Source organism: Erinaceus europaeus, chromosome 8 (assembly GCF_950295315.1).
Source record: "Erinaceus europaeus chromosome 8, mEriEur2.1, whole genome shotgun sequence".
In the NCBI taxonomy this organism is placed as follows: domain Eukaryota; kingdom Metazoa; phylum Chordata; class Mammalia; order Eulipotyphla; family Erinaceidae; genus Erinaceus; species Erinaceus europaeus.
The window spans coordinates 112,382,720-112,408,298 of NC_080169.1; the positions used below are offsets into that span (position 1 = coordinate 112,382,720).

The 25,579-nt window shown below is 44.9% G+C and overlaps 1 protein-coding gene across 1 annotated transcript in view; it reads right to left on the reverse strand.

Annotated features, from left to right (window-relative positions):
- KDM7A (lysine demethylase 7A) overlaps positions 1-25,579 on the reverse strand; it is an 89,707-nt gene that overhangs the window by 48,027 nt on the left and 16,101 nt on the right. Inside the window, exon 2 of the mRNA XM_060196685.1 lies at positions 2,189-2,274. Coding sequence (XP_060052668.1) covers positions 2,189-2,274 — 86 coding nt within the window. The remainder of the gene's footprint in view (positions 1-2,188; positions 2,275-25,579) is intronic.

Sequence of the window (25,579 nt, forward strand, 5' to 3'; positions counted from 1 at the left end):
TTAAAGGATGTTAGCAGGCTGTCCAGCTGGACCAGTGTGCTTCACCCCTCCGGTCAGCACCTGTGAGAGCTGCTGGGGTTGTTTAAAGGAAGGAGCACTTCGGTGGTGGTCAAGGGGGAAGGAGAGAGAATCCTTAGCGTGGATCACCCCTGCCGAGGAGCGCGGAGCGCAGAGAGTATGTGTTTCAGCACTTCGCTGTTTTGTGCTGCCTGCCCCCCCAGCAGAGTCTTATTCCCAACGGGTGCGTACAGTCTAATCCACCACTGTAAGTGGGCACTGTATCGTTTAAATGGCGTCTGCACCATGGAGTCCAGGGAACTCTGAAAGGGGCAGCAGACTCTGGGTGGCCAGCGAGAGAGGCTTAAGAGCAGGAAGAAAGGGAACTGTAGGCTTTACCCAAGTAGGGGTTGGGGGGACAAGGGGTAAGGAGGTGACCCTTAAATCAAGATAAAGTAGCTTAGTGGATGTTGGGCATCTTCCCTGTGGGTCCTCAGGGTTGGACTTTGGCCCAGAAGATGGCCAACGTCCGGTCTTATGTCTCTCAAGGATAAGAAGCATAGGAAGGGTCAGGCCCCTGTCAGGCTTCTCTCTGAAGCATCATTATTTAAAGTGCAGGCTGTGATCCAGTATGGATTGGGAAATAAATTTAGTGAGCATGATAAGCTTTTTAAAAAATTAAATCCTACGGAGAAAATAGAAAATAGAGTGCATCTCATGCAGTCATGTTTTAAACAGTGTATTATCCTGCCACTTAATATCTCATAGATATCAAATTCAAATTATTTCATTTGGGGGTTATATTATTTAAATTAGAAATCGTAATGGCTATAAACTCTAGTTCTATTTCCCTTCTTGAGATGATGGCATAGTATTGCTTACATCCTCTTATAATTACACTCTCTGTAATAATTTCAAGTTATATACTTTTTACATGTAGCATTTCAATAAAATATTATTTCAAATCACATACACAACATGCTTACGTGTTGCACTAAATAGTGGCTGTTAAGAGTGCCGTGGTATAAGAAAAGGGGTCCTTTTAGTTTTAAAATAGCTAATCCTTTAGTTTCTCCTTTTAACTTTATAAAAAAGGCACTAATTTACATTACCTAAATTTTTAAAAAAATATTTATTTATTTTCCCTTTTGTTGCCCTTGTTTTTTTATTGTTGTTATTATTGTGATTGATGTCATTGTTGTTAGGACAGAGAGAAATGGAGAGAGGAGGGGAAGACAGAGAAGGGAGAGAAAGATAGACACCTGCAGACCTCCTTCACCGCCTGTGAAGCGACTCCCCTGCAAGTGGGGAGTTGGGGGCTGGAACCGGGATCCTATGCCGGTCCTTGCGCTTTGCGCCACGTGCACTTAACCCACTGCGCTACCGCCCGACTCCCTACATTATCTAAATTTTTATAGAGAGATACAATCTAAAACCTCTCAAGTCTTCTCTCTAATACTTGTGCAGTGGCTGCGTTTCAGTCTATTCTTCGGAAACATCTGGGAGTGACTAATACCAAGTGCTGTTCTCCAGGTGAAGCTGGTGCTTTCCGGAGGGCACCTGAGCACCCCTGCCTTCACCCTTGACCCTGGGGAGAGGCTGAGGGCAAAGACTAGGCCTAGGCTCCGTCTTCCTGGGGCAGGGACCACATGCAAGTGGTTTCAAGCAGAATGCTATCAGCCAGGCCATGCTCAATATGAGAACTAAATTTGGGGAGTGGACGTAACCATTTAGTCCACCAGTTCTCCTAAAACATAATGCAACTACGCAAGTGTATGCATCAAAGTCCTACTCTGTCTCCCAATATTACTGAAAGATCTTTGCAAAAGACACACACACACAAAAAAAAAGGAAAATCAGTTCTTGGAAGTAGGAACATTTTATCTTATCACATCTCTCACATGGAAAGCTTTGAAAATATGCACTTGAGCTTGGGGACTTTGCTCTGGTAATTAAGGATGATCCTCCCTCCCCCCCACACACATACACAAATACCCTTCACCATTTGACTGATTTAATAAGTAACTTAACAACTTGGGCAAAAGCTGCATTCTCAAGTATCTTCGGAAAAATTACTCCTGTAGCCCTTGGTGGTTGTAGTATCACTATTTGGGGTCTCATTCAAGTTCTACTAACACGGAGACACTGGGTTCTAAACCTAACAGTCTCTACCTAAGCACCTAGTACTTACTCAAGGAGGAGCCGTGGAGAGCGGCACAGTTGGGGCAGTGGTACAGGTCAATGTCCGCAGCATGGTGCTCTTCCACTCCAACGCAGCTGAGAGAGAGGGAGGGGGGGGTTAGTGCACAGATAAGTCGACAGTGTGAACTACAAGGGAGGATCTAGAGTTTAGCTGAGAAGAGTACACAGACTCAATTTACAAACACAAAGCAGCGCGCTCTCTTCTCCGCACGCCTGCTAAACGTGGTGGCCAGAACACACCCCAGCGCGTGGGAGTAGTCAGTTCAGAGCCAACAGCCTCGCTAACCACCCGACCACCGCCGCCACCACCAAGTTGTATTTGCAGAAAGGTTCCCAAGGAGGTAGTTATGGTTAAAGAAGCCATTGGATCGGGTGCTATCTCAGCAGGGTCCGTGTCCTTGTAAGAAGACACCTGCCCCAGAAAGGCCACGTGAGTAGACAGCCAAAGGTGAGGGTCTGCATGTCGGCAAGAAAACTCATGCCAGAAAGCAAGCCTACTGGACTGCCACCTCCAGAACTGCAAGAAAGCCGAAGTCTGCCTACAATACTTCTACTCTGGGGTATTGTGTCACAGCAATGCCAACGGGTAAAGACATGGACCAGCCTTAAAGTGAGGCTGCCGTCAGCCGCAGGCGGTTATGCTAAGTTTGGGGAACATCGCTGACACAGGGTAAGCTTTAAGTCCCAACAGTTCTGCTCTAAATCTCACAGCCCTAAGTAATCAGCTAAGTTAGTCTGAGAAAATGAACTTGGAATACTCCATACTCTGGAGTGGTACACAATAAAAATAAAAAGTATGAGGGAACCAGTAACTAAAAATATTAATGGCATCCTGAAAACAGAAATGATTAATTTATCAAAGAATGATGACAGCAGCCCTATTGTATTCCAAGTAACCTGCTTAAGAACTGAGTGATGGTCACTATACCCAGAATCTGGCGGGGAAATATGGTGGTAAGAACCAAAAAGGGTAAGATAAGAAAGTGTAGTATTAATTTAAACAGAGCCTTCAAAACTTAAAGACAGAATTGGGGCTGAAGCACTATCTTAGGAGAGATAACAGCTAAGAAATTCCAGAAATAGGGAGTCGGGCAGTAGTGCAGCGGGTTAAGCGCAAGTGGTGGAAAATGCAAGGACCAGCGTAAAGATCCCGGTTCGAGCCCCGGCTCCCCACCTGCAAGGGGGTCGCTTCACAAGCAGTGAAGCAGGTCTGCAGGTGTCTATCTTTCTCTCCCTCTCTCTGTCTTCCCCTCCTTTCACCATTTCTCTCTGTTCTATCCAACAATGATGACATCAATAACAACAATAATAACTTCAACAATAAAAAAACAACAAGGGCAACAAAAGGGAATAAATAAATATTTCTTAAATAAATAAATAAATTCCAGAAATAGCAACACTGACTCAGATTCAAGAAACCCAAGCCGGACAAATACAAAGAAGTCTATACCTAATAACATCACAGTAAAACTGCAGGAAATGGGGTTGGGGTTGGGGTCGGGGTCGGGCAACAGGTTAAGCGCCCATGGCGCAAAGCGCAAGCACTGGCGTAAGGATCCTGGTTTGAGCCCCCACCTCCCCACCTGCAGGGGGGTCGCTTCACAAGCGGTGAAGCGGGTCTGCAGGTGCCTTTCTCTCCCCCTCTCTATCTCTCCTGCTCTCTTGATTTCTCTTTGTCCTATCCAACAACAATATCAATGTCAACAATAACAACAACAAGGGCAACAAAATGGGAAAAAATGGCCTCCAGGAGCAGTAGATTCATAGTTCAGGCACCGAGCCTCAGCAATGACCCTGGAAGAAAAAAAAGAAGAAAAAAAAAAAACTGTAGGAAACAAATGTGAGAAAATTCAAGTTACAAAAAGAAAAAGTACAGATCATTCACAAAGACAGACAACTTGCCTGAGTAATAGTGAAAGCTGGAGCACATCAGAAACCATTAGGAAACATATACTAACCCAGAGTTCAACAGTCAGTCCCAGAATGTTTCAAAATAGAAAGAAAGCATTTGTAGACAACCGAAGACTCAGAGTTCACCTCCAGCTAACCCAAGGCAAAGGAAATGCCAAAGGATACACCTTGGGCAAAAGGAAAGTGATCAGAGATGTGTGGAATGCAATTTAAAAAAAATGAAAAGCTGAAGAAAGTAATAAATTTGTGAGTAAGCTCAGATGCACATGGACCACATAAGACAGAATAACGTCATGTGAGATTTGTCAATACATAAAGAACTAAAGCCAGACGGTGGAATTTGAATCAGGAGAGAAGAAATGGAGTTACACGTCCTAGACATCCAAACTGGAAAGAGAGCAATGATGTGGTCCACCTTAGACTTCAACCAGGTGCCTACTGCAATCTGAGATGAAGGTAACTGAAAGAACAGAAACAGCTTTGTCTCCAAACTAGTAGACATGACTGCGAAAAAAGAAACAATTTTCCAAACATGAATTAGATAATCAATTCAGTAAGAGAAGAAGAAGAAAAGACCAAAATAAAATGGAGACAGAAACTCAATTGTCAGCCACTATTTTACACACAAGTGAACTAAATATTGCAGCTAAGAGACAGATTCTCCAAGTGAATTTAAACAATACAATTCATTGGTTATAAGCAACATACAGAAAGCAAGGACAGGAAAAGGCTGAGAGAAAAACAATAAGCAAATATTACATGAAGATAGCTGAGAGCTAGCTCAGCCACATTAACCTTCAGCAACATAGAAGAACAAATATATATTGTGTCAAATATTTTGACATTTTAATTACAAAAACTCCACGTCACTGAAGGATATAACAGGAGCAATTGTAGAAGCAGAGCTTAACTGATGGAACAAACAGGCAAAACAAAACTCTCTACGTATACAAGACCTGAATGACAAAACTAAGAAGCAGTGGACGTCACTGATAGATACTATGCCCAGCATCTGCAGAACACACTCTCCGAGCTCACATGGGCTGCTCACAGTAAGCGGCCACAGCCAAATCTCACAGGTCTGAAGTCAGAAAGAGCATATTCTCTGCACATAGTCAAGCTATGCTGGAAACTAATAAAAAGTAAAATAGAACATCTCCATGTGTTCAGAAAGAAATAAGCTTCTCAACAGCCCATGGGTCAAAAGGTAAATCATAGTGAAAATTCGAAAAACAAAGTCTAAAAGTACAGTAAAATGAGTATGTTTTTATTCTAGAATATAGAACTTATAGATGAAAATACACTGCCTTTAAATGCATTACTACAAAAGAAAGAGCAGCTGAAATCAATGACCTAAGTATCTCAAAAAGTTTCAAAAAAGAATAGCAAAACAAACCTTTAAGAAATATGGAAAGGAAAATAAAAGAACAAATTAATAACAGAAAACAAAGCAAAGCTAACTGATGTTTATTTGAAACCATTACAAAACTGACTTAAGCAAAGAGAAATCAAATATAAAGAATCTGTATTAGGCATACAGAGAGAGCCAAAACTAGAGACTGTACAGACACTGAGTAGACAAGAGAGTATCGGGTGGGGGTAGATAGTATAATGGTTATGCAAACAGACTCTCATGCCTGAGGCTCTTAAGTCCAAGGTTCAATCCCCCACACCACCATAAACCAGAGCTGAGCAATGCTTTGGTTAAAAAAAAAAAAAAAAAAAGACAAGAGAGTATAAAAAATTATTTGTAGCCCAGAGATTAGCAAACTAGGTTAGAGAAACTCAAATCATGAAGAAAGTAGAAAATCTAAAATAATACTATAACTGTTTAGGCAATAGTTCACAACCGCTTCTAACACAGCTAATCTCAGCCCCAAGTGGCCTCTCAAGCAAATTCTATCAAGTACTCAAAAGATATATAACTCCAATATTATATAAAATGTGCGACAGAGAATGAAGGGGATGTTTTACTTCTCAACTCACATTAAAATAATATAATCTTGACACACTAAAACTCAGAATGAAAGATACAGGAAAGGAAAATTATAAGCAGCTCTTATTTATGAGCAAGGATACATATATCAAATTTTCTCTATTCCAGAAATTCAAGGTGGTTGTAGCACTAACAACTTTAACTAGTGAAATCTACCACATTCATAGATTCAAAAAAAAAACTGCTGGCCCCTTTAAAAATAAGTAAAAATGATAAAATTCAACATTTACTTGTGATTAAAAAGAAAACAAAGCCTCTTCAAAGATTAAGACTAGAAGGATGTTTCCACAATCTGGTAAATATTCCTCCTAACAAATCCTTTGCAGATATCACAAAAGTGGTCTCTGATAATACCTTCCATGGGGAAGGTTTAGCTGTACTCAAGCAAGAAGAAATATAATTAAGTACAGGGATTAGAAAAGAAACAAAGCTGTCATTCGCAAATGTTATGGTTACATAAGCAGAAAACACAAGTAAATTTAGATAAGTTGTAAAAATTAATCAAAAGGAAGGCTTCCAGATACAATATCAACACATAAAAAGTAATCATCTCTATATAGTCCAACAACTTCAGTGCAAAAAGTGAAATACATCACAAGCAACTGCATAAAAACACTAAGCACACTGGAATTGAACAACTACTCAAGACTACTCTAAAGGAAATCTAAGACTTTATTAAGAGAATTTAAAGAAGACTGAAATGAATGGAGAGATACATCATAGTCATGGATTTGAAGTTCCATAATGTAAAGTAATTAATCCTCCTCAAAGTGATTTAGAGATTTCATTTAACCCCAATCAAAATCCATGGAAGCTGAAAAGCAGATTCTAAAACTGATGTGGAACTACAAAGGGCCAAGAATATGCAGGCCATTCTGGGGGGAGAGGGAGCACCAAGCTTCAAGATTTATTTTCAAGTAACAGAAATTGAGGCGGTTTGATGAACAAAGAGCCAGGCCCTTGTTGGCACTTCTGTATAACACGGGCTCCACAGCAGACTCAGCACAGAGAGACCTTCCACAGTAAGAATATAAGACACCTGTTCTCTATCTGTACTCAGGGGAAAAAAGAAACCAGACACCTGTCTCACAACATGAAAAGTGATTTCAAGAGTAGATTAAAAAAAAAAAAATCTCAACTACCCAGGCTGTGTAAGACTGCCTTGTTTTATATAAACAATGTGGAAATGTCCTCATGACTTTGTGGCAGGAAAAGTTGTTTTCTTAACTCTAAGCATAAGATGCCCGCTCCATAAGGAGAACAACTGGTAGATTCAATCATACTAAAATAAATCCTGTTCATTGAACTATAGAGAATGCAAGGCTAAGCCAGGGTGGGAGATAGACCACATCTCTGTATAGACCACCATCAAATGACTATACCCTGAATATATAAGTTTCTACAGACCAGTAAAGGAAAAAAGCCAACAGAAAAACGGTCAAAAGACTTGAGTAGGCACATCAAAGAAAACCCAAGTGGCCAAGATGATGGATGGATGGATGGATGGATGGATGGATGGATGGATGGATGGATGGATGGATGGGCAGGCGGATGGGAGGGATGGTATGTGAATTAAAGCCACAGTAAAATACCACAACATGATACCCAGCAAGTTGGCTAATCCTAAAGTCTAATTATGCCAAGTGCTAAAGGTGACGAGGAGCAGTGGAGCCTCTCATTTCCTAGCAGTTGCCGTAAGCTAGGTACAGCCATTTTGGAAAGGGCAACTTCTCCCACCCCTCATCCTCACTGAAGCATTCTAGAATCACAGCAAGTTGTAAGAGATGCTCCAAGAGCAAACACAGTAAGACACATGCTAGTACTCTGAAAACCAGTCTTGTAAGCATCACTTTGAGCCCTTCCTCAGTCTTCCCCACTCCACTGGCTTTTCCTATAAACTGCTCCTTCATCGCTAACTGCCCCCACTTTTTCCTATCAGCAGCGTGGGTGGGGGGTGTGGCATTTTCCTATAGGGGTGACAGTCTGACCTTTGCTGAATAGTTTCCGTCTATACAAGAATGGCTCTGTGGCCATTTGGTGCGGGTGACAGTGACAGCTTTAGCACTTTGTATTGTCTTAATCTGAAATAGTTGCTGAGCTGGCTTTTTTTTTTTTTTTTTTTTTGACACTTGACAAGGACAGAAGTGAATGAATGACTAACTAGAATTCCCTGGGATCTGCCAAACATTCTCCCTTTGCCTTGTGGATAATGCCCCGTTTATATTCTCTGCTCTTGCTGCTAGGAGAGTGGGTGGCCACATTCCTGAAGACCTCAGCGTCCAAGCTCTGCACTAGGTTACACCCCGTCCTTCCATAAGCAACCCTCCATTTCCAACTCAGAGCTCTCCTTCTGGGGAAACCTGCACTGGGTCACCCCACAGAAAGTCTTCACCATTTTACTGACACACCTTACACCACTCACTGGTGTCTAATACTGAGCTGTTCTATCCATCTTATTTCCTGAATTGAGCTCAAGAATTCTCTCAGTCCTGTGCCGCCGCCACCCACCCCCCACCCCAACCACTGTGATCCCAGAGAGTTTCTGTTGATTATTAACCCTGCTGAGAATTTTAGGGGCGAGGGTAGAGGCAGGAAATAATCCCGGGGCCTTCTGTGTGCAGAGCATAGAGTCTACCATGGAGTTACATTCTTGTAAATTTACTTGAACCCAAGTATGGTGTAATCAAGGTGAAAGCAACTTAAAAAAAAGGAGTAGGGGGGGACCCCACAGCATCAAAGCCCCTCCCCCCAGCCCTGTGGTGAACTGGGGCATCCAACCAAAGTGAGCTATCTCAGCTGCCCTACAAGCTACTTCTGCTTTTCCTTCCTTCCTTCTCTTCTCTTTTCTTTCTTTCTTTCTTTCTTCCTTTCTTTCTTTCACTTCTCCTCCTTCTCCTTCTTTAAATCCAGAGCATGGCTCAGCTCTAGGTTATGGTGGTACCAGAGTGTGGACCTGGGATCTCTGATGCCTCGGGCATGGAAGTCATAACCATCATGCTATCTCCTGGTTGGTCACAAGCTGCTTTAAAAATATATAATAATAATAATATATATATATGTATTTTTTTTAGCTGAAGTTTTTCAAGCTCTTGTTATAAGAACAAAAGGCCACAATTGGTTTAAAAACAAAAAAAAGGCAGAGGAAAAGCCATTCATATATATTACAGTTTTCTCTTCTCCTTAGATGGGAGAAGGCCGTGGCACTGAAACTCATTATAAATGCTGCTTCAGTACAACTGTCCACCTGTGTATGAAAGGTTTCCATCCTTGTTGAAAGGGCCAAGCTACGTGACTTCAGGATGACAGGACTGAGTCTTCTGGAGATCTCCAAAGTCCCACACTAACACCAATGAAGGGGCTAGGCGAAGTCTGGATGGTTCATACCCTGCATTGCATGTTCCTCCCCAGAGCTGCCCCTGGGGTCTGCTTAGGTGTTAGGACAGAGACAGTCGGGCAGGACCTGCTCCACCTCCATGCACAGCACCAAGTACTCAAGTGCTGCTGGTGTCTGCAAGGTACAGGGACTCTGGAATTAGCTGATCCTGACTGCTAGCGACAAGATTCAACTTGGACAAGTTTCTCAGTCTCTGAGCAGGAGTTCCCCTGGGATGGAATAAACTAAGGCATACAAGGATGCAGAACATACGGCTCAGCCTCTAGAGAGCAAGCAACGTGAAGCACAAGCAATACATGTACAGCCTGCCACACTGCTGTGTTCCCGAGGTGCCAGTCACAGACCAGATCTCTCTGGGCTTAGTATAAATGCAGCTTCACGGTCAGGTTGATATTTTTCACTTAATCATGTTTCTTTAGAGCACATATTAGACACCCAAATAACCAGTGAATACCTTCAATTTGGAAGAACAAAAAACACAGTGTTCATTTTGTGAGACAACAGGATCAGAACTCTGCTGCTGCAGCACATGGCTCCAGGGCGGGACCCCAGACACAAAGGCAAGTTCAGCAATACAGAAATGGCCAGTGGGGACATGAAAGGATACTGTCATCACTGATCACTAGGGAAGTGCACGTCAGAGCCACAGGAAGTGTGCCTTTGGGTTTGTCAGAGCAGCTATTATCAGATGGGAGGAGAAACAAATGTTAGTGTGGATGTGGAGAAAAGAGAACTTTTGTGCACTGCTGCTGGGGATGTAAACTGAGACAACCACTATAAAAAATGTTTCCTTAAAAAAAAAAAAAGAAACTGGACCTAAAAACTGGACCTAGCACCACCACAAGCCAGAGTAGTGTGCTAAGGAAAAAGAATAAATGATTAATAAAACTAGAACTACTAGCAACTTCACTTCTAGGTATTTATTCACACAAAATAAAAACACTAACTCAAAAAGTGTCTGTATACCCATATTCATGAAAGCATTACTTACAATAGATAAAATACAGAAACAACTCAAGTACCCAACAATGGACTAGCAGATGAATAGTACTGAACCATAAAAAGAAATCATGTGGGAGTTGGGCAGTAGCCCATGAGGTTAAGCGCAAGGACTGGTGTAAGGATCCTGGTTCGAGCCCTGGCTTCCCACCTGCAGGGGAGTCACTTCACAGCAGGTGATGCAGGCCTGCAGGTGTCTATCTTTCTCTCCCCCTCTGTCTTCCCCTCCTCTCTCCATTTCTCTCTGTCCTATCCAACAAATGATGACATCAATAATGACAATACCTACAACAATAAAACAACAAAGGCAACAAAAGGAAATAAATATTTAAAAAAAAAAATCTTATCATTTGCAACAACACAAATAGACCTGGATAGATAAGTTTCAGTGTCTTTTTCTTTTGCTTTGTTGTTTGTTTCAGTGTTTTTGTTTTGTTTTGTTTTGTTTTGTTTTAATTTTTTAACCAGAGCACTATTCAGCTCTGGCTTATGGTGGTGCGGGGGGATTGAACCTGGGACTTTGGAGCCTCAGGCATAAGAGTCTGTTTGCATAACCATTATGCTATCTACCCTCTGCCCTGTTTCAGTGTTTTTAAGAAAATAAATCCTTAAAAGTCTCATCACAAGAAAAAACACTTTTTTTTAAATTTCTTTATTGGGGAATTAATGCTTTACATTCCACAGTAAATACAATAGTTTGCACATGCATAACATTTCCCAGTTTTCCATATAACAATACAACCCCCACTGGGTCCTCTGTCATCCTTTTTGGACCTGTATTCTCCCCTCCCCCCCCCCCCACCTACCCACCCCAGAGTCTTTTACTTTGGTGCAATACACCAATTCCAGTTCAGGTTCTACTTGTGTTTAATCTTCTGATCTTGGTTTCCAACTTCTGCCTGAGAGTGAGATCATCCCATACTCATCCTGTTGTTTCTGACTTATTTCAAGAAAAAACACATTTCATGAGGCTGGCAAGATAATTCACTTAGGACGGTGCCTGTTTTGTCACATGTGAGACCCAGCTCCAAGCCCAGGGCCTAAAGCCTGGGGGAGCTTTAGACCTTTGGTATCTTTCCCTCTCCCTCTCTGTCTCTATGAGAAAAAACTTCAGGCTGGAGAAGTGAAGCTCCAACAACAAAAATGAATAAAAAAAATGTCACTGCATGGTGATGAATGTTAAGTAGAGCTACCCTGACAATCATCTCAGGAACGTACGATGCATCTCCTCATCACCCTCCATAGCTGAAACCAATACAAGATACCATGCCAATTACACCTCAATAAAAATAACTGTAGCATAAAAACGCATCACTTAAAAAGCTGTAGATCCTGTTGATGGGCTTCTAATAAAATCTATTCCCAGATGATGATGGGAAGTACATGTATCAAATGCATTTACAGACTGACATGTAACACGGTTTTATTTCCGAATGCAGCAAACAGACTCATCCTGTCTGCTGCTGTTGGGCACCAGATTACACAGAAGCAATAACAGCAAGGGCACCCGCAGGGCATGGGACTTTCTGAGGAAGCACAAGCACACTGTTCTATCCAAAAAGAGATGGCTTCTAGTTGAGTGTTGTAAAGAAAGGGTGTTTTCAACTTCTGAATGATCCCCAACCTCAGTGGACCTGCTTTCCGTTGCCCTGTAGTCATCACTAGCCATTCACCTGCTCAGTCTACTGCTTTCCCTCCTCGTGTGTGCAAACTGCTGTGGTCTGTCCTTGCGGGGGCTAAGAGAGGCACTCGTGCACACTGCACCCAGTGAATCTGCTACTTCAGGGAGGGAGATCATACTATTCAGAGCCAGTGGCACAACCTCCAGAAATGCTTAAGGAGAGTTCACAAACTTTGTAAACCATGGGGGGGGGGGCACCTTCTCATAATGATAAGAGCATAAACAGTAGCAGACACATCAAGCTCTGTTTGGCAATGTCCTCGGTTAATAAAGGGAGGGTTTAAAAGTGTGTCACTACTAGGTCCACCAGCATTACACATCACACGACCTGCCTTCAAGAGTTATGATTAATGAACTCCATTAATAACTGCTGCACGGAAGAACCATGACAACGCTTGTTCTCAAGCAAGCTGAACCTGTAAATCTATGAAGTGCTTGCTGAGTCCACCACTAGCTCTGACATACAAGACAAGAAGTCAACATTTCAAGAAAACTTTATAGTAACTCGGTTAGCACTGGTCTGTGCATCCGAATCCCTGGAGAGTTCGGAAAAGCCGCAGGGAGGCTTTCAGAACAATGTGGCTGGCTCTGTAAGAAAGGCTACAGAAAGAGCTCTAAGAGGACCTAGAGCAACAAAAGCCAGGTGCAGAGCCACTGGATAAGATGACTCCACTCAACCTGCCACACAGACACGTTTGTAAACGCAGAGCGTATGTCTGGAACTACAGACAAAGACTGGTCAAAGTGGCTGCCTCTGGAAAAGAAAACTGAGTGGTGAGAACCTCAGGGAGGGGGGCCGCTTTCACTATCTACCCTGCTCTATCTTTTGTACTGTGCATGGCTTCTTTTAAAAAAGAAAACACATAGTTGAACAGTGCCTGAGCCTACAGGGAAAAGTTACCTGGTGGAGCCCAGATAATCTTTATTTTTAACAAGTTCCCCAGGTGATTCATCTGCTGCCCGCCAGGTAGAGAAATGGCACCTGGGGAACTATTGATCTCTAACCTTAGACGTGGTACCTTACACGCAGTGGCTTCCTATGAAAACTTTGTGGAGACAGACAGATGGCTGACAGGCACATGGAAACAGGCCCGCCATTGCTTAGCAGGAGGAGAATGCAAATCAGAATCACAGTGAGAAGCCACCTCACACCTGTTAGCAGTGGGGATGTAAAGAAAAGGGAACAATCTTCCAGTGTCACTGGGAATGTAAATTGGCACAGTCACTTTGGAAAACGGTACAGAAGTCAATTTATTTTTTAAATGAAGAGCAGACATACCACATGACCCAGTTACTCCTCTTCTGTGTGTTTGCCCAAAGAAAACAGAAACAGTCATTCAAAAAGATACGCATCCCTATGTCCACCGCAGCACTATTTACAATGGCCAAGACTTGGGAATGGTGAAGGATGATGGGTCAGCACATGGAGTCATGTGTCACTAACAATGGAAGGGGTAATCTGAGAAAGGCATTGATGGGAAATGCTGTCACTGAATGGATGGCACAGGGTGTAATTACACAAAACTAAATGACAAAGCCTATTATCCACCTAGGCTAATAGCGACATCATTATGTATGTAATCCATCATTGACCAAAACATCACTGACAGCTGACTCTAGACACAGTCACTGTAAAAAAAAAAAAAAAAAAAAGAAAAGAAAAAAAGAGGGGGGGGGAGGCAATGGTGGTGGTGCACCTAGTAGAGCATATATGTTAGAATGTACAAGAACGGGAGTCGGCAGTATCGCAGTGGGTTAAGCACAGGTGGTGCAAAGCAAGGACTGGCGAAAGGATCCTGGTTCGAGCCCCCGGCTCCCCACCTGCAGGGGAATCACTTCACAATTGGTGAAGTAGGTCTGCAGGTGTCTTTCTCTCTCCCTCTCTATCTTCCCTGCCACTCTCCCTTTCTCTCTGTCCTATCCAACAATGACGACATCAATAATAACTACAACAATAAGGCAACAAAAGGGAATAAATAAATAAATATTTTTTAAAAAAATGTACACGAACCCTGGTTCAAGCCCCTGGTCCCTACCTGGGAAACTTCACAAGTGGTGAAGCAGGGCTGCAGGTGTCACTTTTTCTCTCCCCCTCTCTATCCCTCCTGCCCTCTTTCCATTTCTATTAAAAAATCTGAATACTTTTAAAGATGAAACCTTTGCAATTTGTGACAAGATGGATGAAATTGAGGGGATTGTGCTCAGTGTAATCTGAGACGGAGAAAGGCAGCAGCTGCATGGTTTCATGCACATATGGAAAAGCGGACTCTGGTTACAGAATGGTGACCTAGGAAGGCTGGGGGAGAGGCGGGGGGAGGGGGTATCACTGCGTGGTGGTGGATGGAAACCACACACTTAGTGATTATTACAGTTCTTCAAAATCCTTTTTGAAATCATCCTTAGTTTCAGACTAGAGGCCTGATGATAAATGGTTAGCCAATATAAAAAAAAAATAGGCAGTCCTTGCTTTGCAAGGTGGTGTGGGGGCCTGACAATAACCATTCTCAGGGGGTGGGGAGATGGCACAGTGGCAGAGCACATGTCTTGCATATGTGGTGGCCTGGGTTCTATCCCTGGCACTATAGAATGTGGATGAGCAGTGTTCTAGTCTCTCTCAACGATACATACACACACATTAAAGAGTGTTCTTTTTAAAAATGTGTTTTTTTCAAGTAAGCTAAAACTATGTGAAGCAATGTTAGTAGTCAGTGGGAAAAATTACAAGTGTTCCTAGCCTTTAAAAATACTGTCAAAACATTTAAAATGCTTATTGGCAGCTGTAATGGAGAGAGACATGAAAGCAGGCAAAGCCACTGTTTAGCTCGCTGTGATTTGAGACATCAGGCCCCCAGCATGCCTTTCCCAAGCACCTCTGGCTGCCTGGCCAACCTGGGGAGCAGGGGCAGGCTCAGCCTTCCCCTCCAGCTGTTCATTTGATGACTCCATTTGTGCTCGGTTTAGAGTTCACTTCCAGAACCATCTCTTTCTGTGTCCTCACTGCATTTTCACCTTCCTTCCCCCACTTCTCTTTCAAGTGACCAGTTCTATAATGTGCTGTGTGGGCTTATGGAAGGTGACAAGGAGGCAGCACAGTGGCTCACCATCCAGTCTGTGTTGACAGAGGCGTCTCTGTTCCCACCATGCTCCAGAGCAAGTGGCAAAGCTTACACTCAGTGCTCAGTCACTTCCCACGGTGACTAACGTCTGAACTCTGATGTTCAGGGGCTAGTGGTACTTGACTCAGCCATGACGTGCCACTGTGATGTGACATGAAATGCAGATTTGGTCTGTGTCCCTAGCTCATGGCATGAGAGCACCCCAAGCCCTTCTGTTGTCCCTAACGAGCCCCTTTCAGCCTCACCTGAGTTTACACACAAGATGACCCTGGGAAGACTCCCTTATAGCTCACGCAGGGGCCACCATGTGACCTGGGCCTGGCGCTTTCAGCCCAAAGCCTAGCCTCCACAGAAGACAGAGGAGTAGGGCACTCTCAGTCCCCAACTTAATCTGAGGAGTCTCCACTAGAACCCTCATTGGTGCAGGACTTCAGGCTGGGGACTGCTCTTGTGTCTCCAGAGGGTGGGCCATCCTCCAGCCCCGGGGGGAGAGAAGCTCCTGCCCTTGGGACCATTCTGGCCCTGGCACGAGGCATCTCTGCACCTGCTGGGCACCGACAGCATTTAAAGCATCCTCCCTGGGCTCTGTGGGTCACTGCAGCCCATTTCCAGACTCAAAGAGGGGGTTGTGGTACCCAAGTCTCCATGTGCATTCGTGTCTGAGAGTGCGGGGCTGTCTTGTGGGCTGGGCTGAGGCTCCAGGCCAGTGTGAGAATGGAATCCACCTGCAGGAGCCCTGGCTCTGCTCGGTATGCAGCAGCCACACATTCCTGTCCGAAGTGTTGTGAGTGGAGGAAGAATTTTCCTTTTCACGGTAGTCAAAGTCTGTGTGTATCGGAACCACGCACAGTGAGACCTGCCTAACGATCATTCTCTAGGAGAGCTTCTCCTAAATGACCACAGGAAGGACCTGGTAGTGGCACACCTGGGTCAGTGCACAGATTACTGTGTGCAAGGACCCAGATTCAAGCCCCAGGTCCCCACCTGCAGGGGGAGGTTTCACGAGCAGTGAAGCAGAACTGTAGGTGTCTCTCTCCTTCTCTATATCCCTCTTCCTTCTCAATTTCTTTGTCTCTATCCAAAAGAAGTAAATACATAAAAAATTGTAAGATCAAAAATAAACACCCATAGGAATGAAGGCCACTCACTAAAAGACCCTCTATTTGAGTAAGACTGGGCGACTCGGGGCTCTGATGAAATCACCTTCACTTACCAGTAGAGATTTCAGAGACTTGAAATGCACTGATGTGCTTCTGTATCTCCAAGATGGAGAATGAGCAGGTGCTAGACACCAGGGCTTTCTTTTTCTTCCATGGAGCTTGTATTTTCTACCTTAAGAACAGACATTTGGTGGTCCGGGAGGCGGTGCAGTGGATAAAGCATCGGACTCTCAAGCATGAGGTCAAGTTCAATCCCCGACTGCGCAGGTACCAGAGTGATGTCTGGTTCTTTCTCTCCCCTCCTATCTTTCTCATTAATAAATAAATAAAATCTTTTTAAAAACTTTAAAAATTAAAATAATAACAAAAAAAGAACAGACTTTTGAAGCCAATCTTCTGGCTTACCAACAATGAACTTTATGAAAAATGTATTGTTTCTATAATCACAACTGATGTAACTTTATAGTTTAAAAATACAAAATTGAAAAAACCTACTTACAATTTTGCGATTGTTCAAAGTGACAATGAATCAGGACTTCATAAAACCACCCTTCGGGAGTCAGGTGGTAGCGCAGTGCAGGCAAAGCGCAAGAACTTGCGTAAGGATCCCTCCCGGTTTGAGGCCCCAGATCCCCACCTGCAGGGGAGTCACTTCACAGGTAGTGAAGCAGGTCTGTAGTTGTCTATCTTTCTCTCCCCGTCTTCCCCTCCTCTCTCCATTTCTCTCTGTCCTATCCAACAACAACGACCTCAATAATAACTACAGCAAAACAATAAAAGCAACAAAAGGGAATAAATAAATATTTTTTTTAAAAAAGGCCACCCCTTTAACAAAACAGAATATCAAAATAGTGAAAGCACCACAATTTACTATGCACATAAGAAAAACTGAGCAAAAAAAGGTCAACAGTTGATAGCACACTAAAACTTTACTTTTTAACCTTCAAAGATATATCAGAGATATCTGCCTCAGATTTCTCTTATCACAATTACAGAAGTACTTATAGGATAGTTTCTTTTTTAAATTTTTTTATATTTATTTACTTTCCCTTTTGCTGCCCTTCTTTTCATTGTTGTAATTATTATTGTCGTTGTTACTGATGTCATTGTTGTTGGATAGGAGAGAGAAATGGAGAGAGATGGGGAAGACAGGGAGGGGGAGAGAAAGACACCTGCATATCTGCCTCGCTGCTTGTGAAGCAACTGCCCTGCAGGTGGGGAGCCAGGGGCTTGAACCTGGATCTTTATTCTGGTCCTTGCGCTTTGCGCCACCTGCGCTTAACCCGCTGCACTACCGCCCGACACTCTATAGGATAGTTTCTAAGCTTGAGTCTAAAGAGTGAGTACCCCAGGGGCGAGGCGGTGGCACACTTGGTTAAGCACACATTAGAGTGTTCAAGGAACCAGGTTCGAGCCCCTGGTTTGCCACTTGCAGGGGGAAAGCTTAGTAAGTAGTAAATCAGGGCTGCTGGTGTCTCCTCCCCTCTCATATTCTGTCTCTGTCCAATAATAAATATATATTTTATTTATTTATGTTTAACCAGAACACTGCTCAGTTCTGGCTTATGGTGTTTCAGGGGATTGAACCTGGGACTTCAGAGCCTCAGGCATGTGTCTCTTTGTGTAACCATTTTCTATCTACCCATGGCCATACAAAATATTTTTTTAAAAAGAATGAGTACCCTTACCCTAAAGAACCAACAAGTTTGTCAAAAATAGCCAATCCCTAGAAGTATCACGAGCACCCTGACTTCGAAACTCCCAGTCTGCGCCGCCACATGCACTTAGTAGTTGATAACTGTCTCAAGTCCCCCTTCTCAGCTTGACTTCAGTCCTGCCCAGGGCCACCTGTTTAAAATCTACTGTCTTTATCTCCAGAAAAATCTGAAGCCTTTCCCTAGTGAAGAAAACAAGAAGTTAGAAGCAGCAGTGGAGGGTGGTGAATGTAGGTAAGAAAACCCAGGAAAAAGGGGGCAGGTTGGAATACTGTCACGAACTGCCCGCTGGAGCAGCTGTGTACAAGCAGACCAACAGCCCACATGGCACAGAAAACAGTGAAGGCCCACGGTGCTGACTCACCAGCCTTTATACAACAGAGTTCTACTAGAAGAGCAGAAGGAAGAGCTGTTTCAATATGTCATTTATTTTAACGTCAGAGAGATACAGAAAGAAAGGTGCAGAGAGAGAAAAGACGAGAGCACAGCTCAGCTCTGACTTATGGTGGTGCCAGGGATTGAACCCAGACCTCAGAGCATCAGGCTGTCTCCCCAGCTTCAAAATCCTTTGACAAATAGTTGACATACCAAGAATTGTATCTCCTGAGTAATATTTCTAAAGACACTGCTACATGTCACAAGTAGAATCCACAGTTACAGAAAAATGTCTTCTCAGTAGGCCATATCACTTCTCTGCTGCTGCTGGTGATGGTGATTGGTGTGGTGTGTATGCTCCTTAAATCTGTGAAGCATTAATATTTCTTTGCAACTGTCCTCATGCTACAGGTTACTTTTTAAAATTTTTAAATTATCTTTACTTAATGGACAGAAATTGAAAGGGAAGGGAGAGGTAGAGAGGGAGAGAGACAGAGAGACACCTGCGGACCAGCTTCACCACTTGTGAAGCTTCACCCTTTGCAGGTGGGGAGCAGGGGCTCAAACCTGGGTTCTTACAGATGGTAACTGGTGTGCTTAACCAGGTGTGCCACCACCCGGACCCCAGGTTACTTACTTCTATGGAATGCTCCTACCAGAAAAAAAAAAAAAAAAAAAAAAAAAGATATTCAAATGGAATAAAGCAATGGCAACAAACAGCTTTAAATTAAAACCAGATTTACACAAATGTCAAGGCAAGACATCTTTTCTAAGAAAGCAGAACCAGAAATTAAGTCCAGGAGGTTAAGCAAGGAGCTTTCACATTCCAGTTGGGAGCTGCGTTCCCATAGAGATCAGCAAGTGAACGCACTAATTACACAGGCCCTCACACACAAACGCATCTGCCATGTAGGAAACAGGACCTGAACTCTACCTTCAAATTCTCTCTTTCTCTCTTTCAACACCATGTAGTCCTGGCTCTCTACCAGCTCAGACTGGAATCTCCCAGAAGCAGACCCCAAACCACAATTCAACTCCAAGTGCAGATATGAGCACAGTTCAGATCCTGTTTCCTAGATGGCTGCTGTGTTCACTTGCTGATCTCGAAAGAGACACATCTGGAAACCAATCTACACTGGTGTGGTCCTCTCCAAGGGAAGAGGGAGTTAGAGACCTAACCCTTGCCCCCTCATCCCCTCCCTCAGAGGCCAGGCTGAAGCTAGCCCAGAGGCTGCACTCCCCAGCTTACCCAGCCAGCTTCCAGGGCAAGTGGCTAGATTTTCCCAGAGACAGGCTTTGTCTCCAGGGCTCTCAATATTCCAGGGACAGAGATGGAGTTTCACCCTGTATTTTCTTGTTCCCTGCTTCCTAAGTTCCACCTGCGAGTGAAGACTAGCTGTGGCTTATTGCAGCAGAGCCAAGGGGGGGGACTTGAGACCAGAGGTGGGGCAGGAGGGGGCTGAGAAGGCACTGCGATGGGCCTCTGCACAATGGTGGAGAGAGGCTCATGTGACAATGTCTACCTTGTAAATCATTATTTTCCCCCCCAATAAAGTGACAAAAGGAGGGGAGTAAAACAGGCACAGAAGGCCGGGGGTTATATAAGTGGACTCCCACAGAGTCAGCTGCAAGTGTAAAAGTCTAGACGAGTGGAACCAATGTGCCTGTGTGCTTGCTCAGTCTGTGTAGATGCAGGTTCCCTCCTCACTGTTGACTCCTCCTCCATCCTCAATGGACAAATACTGAACAAGCAGACATAGCAGACACACAGCAGAGTGACTCTGAAGGTGTGTACCCATGTAGAGGTCAAGTACAGAAACAAGTAACAGTCACTAATAACTAACATGCAATGTCTAATTCCTGAACAGAGATGAAAGAAAACACTGTGAAGTGACAAGGAAATTCACAAATGATTCATGCACGAGGGGAAAACAGTTCAGACAACACACTGTGCAGAGACAGGGATTCTGGCACCTCCGGCCCTGCCTGTGATGGCTGTGGCTGACCAGGCAGGACAGACCCTGCTATGGTGAGCCTCAGGGGAGGTGGGCGGCTGGGAGCAGAAGGGAAGATGGGTGCAGGGCTTTCAGGAATCTCAGGGAAGGTCCACAGTTCACTGCAAAGGCTAATTTTAAATGGAGGAAGAAACCAAAGTAAGAATGCGGATCAGGGGATTCCTAGACATTTCCCCAAGAAGAAACTCCTTTTCTGTCTCTGCTGGGGGCCGGGAGGCCTGCTCGGAGAATGAGGGAGGGGAACAAAGAATTGGGCAGCAGAGAGCAGGTCAGGAAGAGCCAGCTAGCAGAGGTGAGAGGTGAAAGCCTCAGCCTAGCAAGCACAGGGCAAGACTCAGCCTCCACACCTCCTGCCATCCCTCCTCAGGAGGCAAACGCCCTGCTGTGAAAACAGGTGCCTTCTATGGCTCAGGCACCTGTATTTGTTTGAGAGACAGAGAGAGAGAGAAACTGCAGAAAGAGATGAGAAGGCCAGAGAAGCACTCTGGCATATGCAGGGCTGGAGAGTGAACTAGGGACCTCATGCTTGCACGTTCAAAGCCTGACCTGAATGTTTAAAGCTGGCATTTTACTGGGGCACCAAGTGCCAAGGGGGAGGGGTGCAGGAGGCAAGGGAAGCTCTAATTCAGCAGGCATCAGAGCAGTGGGGAGGCTGCCGTGAAGAGGAGACAGTGAGGACAAGCGCTCTGAGCAGAGGTGGAGAGAGCCTGGCCTAGCCAGGAAACAGGAGGCTGGAGCGGGGTGCTGGGGGCAGGACACCAAGCCCACAGAGAAGGAAGGGCCGCCAGAGGCCTCTGGGCTTCAGGGATGCTTTTCCCTCGGTGGGATGGGATTCTTTGGAGGGGTTCAGCAGAAGAATCCCCTGATCTGGCTTATTTTAAAATCCTAATGGGGATGGGGGCAAAGGTTTGGAGAGGGCGCAGGGGGTGGGGTTCGATCCCTCACACCATGTGGAAGAACGTGAACAGACGGCCTCAGGGATCTTCAGGGAAGCTGCAGGGTGCTTCAGTACCTCTCTCTCCATCCACCCCTCACCTCCCTCTCTTCTTGCTCCCCCATGGCCCTCTCTAAAACTATACAGAACAAACAGGACCACGGAGGCAGAGCACATGTGCAAGGCTCTAGGCTCATTCTCTGGTTAAAAAAAAAAACTGGGGAGTCGGGCGGTAGGGTAGTGCAGCGGGTTAAGCGCATGTGGCGCAAAGTGCAAGGCAGTGAAGCAGGTCTGCAGGTGTCTATCTCTCTCCCTCTTTGTCTTCCCCTCCTCTCTCCATTTCTCTCTGTCCTATCCAACAACAACAACATCAACCATGATAATAACTACAACAACAATAAAAGCAAGGGCAACAAAAAGGAAATAAACAAATATTTTTTAAAAACTGCATAAAAAACAGTAAATCAGACAAAATAACATACTCCCCCAAACACACACACACACACACACACACACACACACACGCCTCTGCACAGTAGGAGGAAGGAGACTAGCCAGGAGGCTGCCACAGTGGTCCTCTTCACTCCAGGGAGGTGTAGGGAAGAAAGGCCCACAAGAGTCTGCAGATTATGAGAGAAAAGCGATGGGGGCTCCCACGATGCCTTGAAGGAACTGCCCCTGCTGCCATGGAGAAGCCAGCAGAAGTGAAGGCAGCCTGGGAGAGGGCCCAGACCCCAAGCTGGGGCTCCAGGGGGTGGTACTCAGTTGGCCACTGCATATTCAACATGAGTGACCAGGTGAGGGAGGAGTCCATAGAGATCAGCTTCTAGGAATTGTTCACATATGGTGTGGCTGCAAGTCCTGGGGTCAGGGAGGTAAAAGACCCCCTGAAAGAAGGACTGGAGAGTCCAGAGGATCAGGAGGAGAGCAGCAGAGGGAGGGGCTTCCAGGAGCCAGCCAGCCTCTTCAGTGGCTGTGCTGGAAGCTGAGTGGGCAGGGTGCAGAGAGAATGGGCGCCTGCTAGGAAGGGAGGTGGGGGAGGTGGGAGATAGCACCATGGACAATTCTCTTGATGGGTTTTGCTATAAGGGAGCAAAGAAATGGCGCTGTAGCTCAAGGGGAAATGTCAGGTCAAAGGAGATGTTTTTAAGAAGGTTACATACTATTTTCACACTAATGAGAAAAGAGGATGGGGGAGGGGTACCTGCTGGAGCCTTGCCCTTGAAATGATGAAAGGAGATAGGATCTGATACACCTAGTACTTTCTGTTTCTGTCTGAAATGGCATTTCCAGAAATTTCCCAAGCCTGAAAATAGATCTCAACATACCAAAGCAAACTTTGGCTCACATGTAAGTGGTTGCTTGTAAAACCTGTAATGTAAGCACTTCGAAAAAGGTGACTAGGAAAAAAAAAAGAAAGAAAATAAAAGAAGAAACAGTGACTAGATCAAAGTTCTAAAGATAAGCATCTCCTTTCTTTCAAGATTTTTTAATATTTATTTATTTATTTATTCCCTTTTGTTGCCCTTGTTTTATTGTTGTAGTTATTATTGTTGTTCTTATTGATGTCGTTGTTGTTGGATAGGACAGACAGAAATGGAGAGGCAGAGGGAGGAGAGAAAGATAGACACCTGCAGACCTGCTTCACCACTTGTGAAGAGACTCCCCTGCAGGTGGGGAGCTGGGGGGGTGGGGCTCAAACTGAGATCCTTACGCAGGTCCTTGAGCTTTGCGTCACCTGCACTTAACCCACTGCGCTACCGCCCAATTCCCCTCCTTTATTTCAAGACTACATACTGGGGGCCAGAAAGTGGGGCTCCCAGCTGAGTACACATATTAGGATGGTCAAATACCTAAACTCAAGCCCTTGCTGCCCACCTGCGGGGGCTGGGGGCCACTTCACGTGAGGTGGAGCAGGTCTGCAAGTGTCTCTCTGCCTCTCTCCCTATCTATGTCCTCTCAATTTGTCTCTGTCCTATCAAGTAAAATAGAAAAGAAGGAAAAAATGGCCAATGGGAATGGTGGTCTGTAGTGCAGTCGTCGAGCCCCAGTGATAATCCTGGTGGCAGTAATAAATAAATAAATAATGTAAGCTATTATGACAAGAGATACACTACTTTTAATCATCTGGTGATCCTTTATTTCCAGTGGGTATGTACAGACCTTCCAGTTAACTGTTATGATCTAGCTCAAGGTCACCATGGGTCATTAAAGTACAGCTGGGCACATCTGCAGGAACAGATGCTGGCTCAAAGCCTGCCAGGGAGGTGGCTCACCTGAGGAGTTAGTTTTCATGCCACCTGATCAGAGGAACTGCCTGGATGGTAAGTGGTCACTCTGGGTACCCAATTTAAACTAGGCAGAAGTCAGGGGCCTGAGGCCACCAAGAGATAGCTGGAGTGCAGGGTCTGGCCCTCAGCACTGGCTTCTGCCACATGCAGGGGAACGGAAGGCCAGGGCAGCTGGTTCCACCATTAGCCCAGTGTTCTTCTGCCACCCTTACCATCCTTTCAGCAACTGCATCACCTGTCTCCAAGCTTTCCTCCACATTTTTTTACAAGGAAGACTGTCTTAATACAAATATTTTTTTCACAAAACATTAAAATGTGTGAGTGGTACAAACATGGGATTTAAGAGATACCTCTACGTGGGACATGCCCTTTTTTAAATCCATTTTAAGTTATGTTAAAACATCTTCTTAAAAAATTAAGTTTTTTTTTCCAGAAATAAATATTTCAAGTTTTACGCAGATCTGACAGATCAACATTATGTAGTGTTGGAATTAAAAAAAAAAAAAATCACTGATGTGGTAGAGAGAAAAAAATAAATAAAACAGAAAGGAGAAAAAGTCTGCCGTGTCCTAAGAACACAGGATTTGAAAGCCCTAAGAAGCGTGAACCACTGTCTGCCTCTGTCTGGTCTAAGGAAACAAAAGAAGCTCTCAGAGCCAGAGCTGCCAGTGGATGACTCCTGAGGCAGTGGAGGGGGGCGGGAGGCTAGGACTAAGCCCCCTGGGACAGCCAGGGTTAAGTGGCTGGATTCCTGAAGAAAGGGGCAGGCCCTTCAAGGTGAGCCTGAAGGACGGGGCTGCGTGAAAGCCCTCACGTCGGGGCTCCCAGGGGCTAGGGGCGACCCGCCAAGCTCTGGCCCCACCCACAGGCCCAGGGGGAGGGGAGGAGTGGGGAGGGAAGCGCTAGAGAAAAGCGAGGGACACTGGGCTGGGCCTGGATGCTCGCAGGCCTTAGGATGGCAGGGGGGGTGTGGGGAGGCCTAAGGGCCTTGGCGAGAGAAGGCCCTGAATCAGAGGGGGGTCTAAGGAAATGGAAATGGCGATCCTTTGATCCGTAGAAAACAAAGCCAAGCTAGCAAAAAAAAAAAAAAAAAAAAAAAAAGGAACAGGACTCAAGAAGCAAGGAACTCCCTCAGAAAAGTGAGCCTTAATAAAGGAATGAAGGGTGGTAGAGCAGAGGGTTAAGCGCATGTGCCCCCCATCCCCACCTGCAGGGAGTCGATTCACAGGCAGTGAAGCAGGAGGACTGCAGGTATTTTTCTCTCCCCCTCTCTGTCTGACTCCATTTCTCTGTCCCATCCAACAATGACATCAATAATAATAACAATTAAAAAAAAAAAACAAGGGCAACCACAGGCCCTTTAGAATATGACTAAAATATGCCTACTAGCTATCTACAAAATGAAGAACCCCCAACTCTTCATCTGCACTATTCCAACCTTTAGGTCCATGATGGGTCAACAATTTGTTTGGCTCTGTATGTTAACTCTCTTGTCAACCACCAGGTTCCTGATGCTAGCATGATGCTGACCAGACTTCCCTGGACAGACGACCCCACCAATGTGTGCTGGAGCTCCGCTTCCCCAGAGCCCCACCCTACTAGGGAAAAAGAGACACAGGCTGGGAGTATGGATCCACCTGTCAACGCCCATGTTCAGTGGCGAAGCAATTACAGAAGCCAGACCTTCAACCTTCTGCATCCCACGGTGACCTCGGGTCCATACTCCCAGAGGGACAGAGAATAGGAAAGCTATCAGGGGAGGGTATGAGATACAGAATTCTGGTGGTGGGAAT